The 2,577-nt window shown below is 39.0% G+C and overlaps 1 protein-coding gene across 3 annotated transcripts in view; it reads left to right on the top strand.

The window, feature by feature from the left end:
• Positions 1-2,577, top strand: part of DLGAP1 (DLG associated protein 1) — a 693,131-nt gene that overhangs the window by 501,370 nt on the left and 189,184 nt on the right. For all 3 annotated transcript variants that reach the window (XM_019525761.1, XM_019525769.1, XM_019525775.1), the window contains one exon: positions 1,005-1,245. In XM_019525761.1, the coding sequence (XP_019381306.1) occupies positions 1,005-1,245 (241 nt within the window). The remainder of the gene's footprint in view (positions 1-1,004; positions 1,246-2,577) is intronic.

The following is a 2,577-nucleotide window of genomic DNA, read 5'->3' on the forward strand; positions in this document are numbered from 1 at the left end:
GGCAAAAAAAATCAGAGCAATTAAGTATGAGATACTTGTTTGGCAATTTAAGCTATTGTCTGCCAGTTAGGGTTGTTCTTTACAGCAGGGTTTATCCATTGTTTTTTTTCTAAGCAATCCCCCTTACTTCCCTTTGGAAATGATTTCACATCCTAATGGATTTCACTATACAAAAATATTCCCTGACGCGTAACCTAAACTTTTCTTTCTTAGCGTTCAGCCCAGTATAGAAAGGGTTGTAGTCTCACAGACCACACTAAGCACTTCTAATCTTCCCTGCACCTTCTGAATTCCTGAAAAATAATGAATACTTCTACATATTACAGTTTAGGGTATATTTTTTCCTGTAATGATTATTAACAGTGTAACTGAGCAGGGTGACTGGGGCAGTAGCCCCAGGTGTTGCCAGCTGGCAGACAGTGCAAAAACAGGTGCTGCCACCACACCACTGGGAGCTGGTGCTACCCTGTGCCAGCCTGCTGCCCTGTTATGCCTTGGGGATTACTATAATTCAGTAAGGCCCAGTTTAGGGCTCACTCTTGAGTGTAGAAACACAGGTTGCCCAGTTTGTAAGATATGCAGCATAGCCTTGTGCTTTTTAATGTAACCCAAAGTTACGAGTGATCATTATCATGTAACAACCCCAGAACAAAGGTAAATGAGTCTGTTCTGGCTATTAGCCAGGGTAGTCAGTCCTTTAATTCCAGTAGTAGAGGCTCTATCCAAGGCTCCAGGTTTAATCCCTATTGTTGGCCCAGATGAGTTTAGAACTGAGGTTTTAGCATCCATAACTCAGTATTCTATCTAAGTAGGTAGGTTTTTTATTTGCTTTTATTTTACAAAATATAAAAATTCTGTGATGTGTAATTTGCTTTTCATTTTCAAAGCATCCCTTAATTGGGATTATAGGTATTGCACCGATTTTGGGGTTTGTTTGTTTTTTTTAATGTGGAAATAGGATGGATCTACAAGATATAATTAAACCGCCTGTGTTTTGCCTCCAGGTGAGTGAGATGGAAGTAAATGGTCAGTTTGAATCAGTCTGTGAATCGGTGTTCAGTGAACTAGAATCTCAGGCAGTGGAGGCCCTGGATCTGCCAATGCCAGGCTGTTTCCGCATGAGGAGCCACAGCTATGTGAGAGCAATCGAGAAGGGCTGTTCCCAGGATGATGAATGTGTGTCGTTAAGGTCCTCATCTCCTCCACGCACAACCACTACTGTGAGGACCATCCAGAGCAGTACCGGTGAGTAACAAAAGGGGGATTCAGGAAGGGGCAAAAGAAAGACACCAGTTATCATAACATATGACATGCAGGGTCACATTCCAGCTCCCTTTTGTCAGTACACAACATCTGAAATGCATGGAGATGCTATATTCCATCTTTATTCTGGGGTTAGACAGTGGGAAAGACTTAGAGCTGTCCTCTACATAGGAAAATGAGAATCAATGACAAAATGAGTTATGTGGATCCTCTGGCCCAAAATATATCCAGGAGAGCCCAGAGGCCACATTATCTATCTCCTCTTCTGGGGTTAGCAACTGCAGGTTGGCTGCATAGGAGCAACAGAGGCTAGATTCTCAACTAGTATAAAGTAGACAAGTAAAGGGACTATGCTGACTTAAGTGGATTTAGATTAGATTCATTCAAGCCTTATAAATGGAGGGAGTTTAAGAAATAGATTTGAATATCAAGGGTCAAGATTTTTTTTATATCTATTCCTGGTTTGAAAAACCCTTATTTGAAGCAGAAAGAAAACAATGATGAGTGCTAGATATAGCTATCTGAATTCTCAAAGAAAAAACTCAGAAAACCAAAATAAAATAGATATTTTCATAGGTCTTTTAGAGAAAAAAAAAGAAACAAAGGTTATTAAGTGTACACTGGTATCTCTGGAGTGGGATGGCAGGAGCTCCCTCTTCTGACTTATTCCTCTCCCTCCTTTACTCAAGCACCGTTTAAATCTCGATTCAAGTCATTAGAAGCTATTTTAAAGTCCACCATTTCTTTTCCCCATTCTGTATATTTTTATATAGTCTGAGTTTTCTCTTTTTATTGTGTGTTATTGCAGTCTTACAGTGTTTATATACAGTATAATGAATTCCTTCACCCAGTCCTTTCACAATGACATTTAACAACAGATTTGCATCATCAAAAGACACTTTCAGCTCTTGCATCAAATCTTTTCATTTGAATTCATGCTGTTTTGAAGTATCAAATGTAAACATTATTAGAAATATGTTGACAATGCTCATGCTTCAAAGCTCTTTAACAAATAATGTGAAAAAGTCATTATAACTTAATGAATATTAAGACGCATATTCAAGTAACACTAACGCTAATGTTCAAGGTCATTTTGTGTGTGCAGCATTTGCCTATGCAGTGTGCAATCAATTCCAGAGGAAAGCTTGGAGGTGTTAGTTTATCATCCAACAGTAGCTCATGACAGATAGCTTGTGAGGTAGGTTGCTCTCTCTGCTGTCTGAAGAGTGTTTGAATGCTAAGAGCTTGCGGTATGCAGGTGCCATTATTGAACTATACTTGATACCTCAGAGCATTTTTTTTTTTTTTTTTTTT

This window comes from Gavialis gangeticus, unplaced genomic scaffold (genome assembly GCF_001723915.1).
Source record: "Gavialis gangeticus isolate Ggan-Ray unplaced genomic scaffold, GavGan_comp1, whole genome shotgun sequence".
Lineage (NCBI taxonomy): Eukaryota > Metazoa > Chordata > Crocodylia > Gavialidae > Gavialis > Gavialis gangeticus.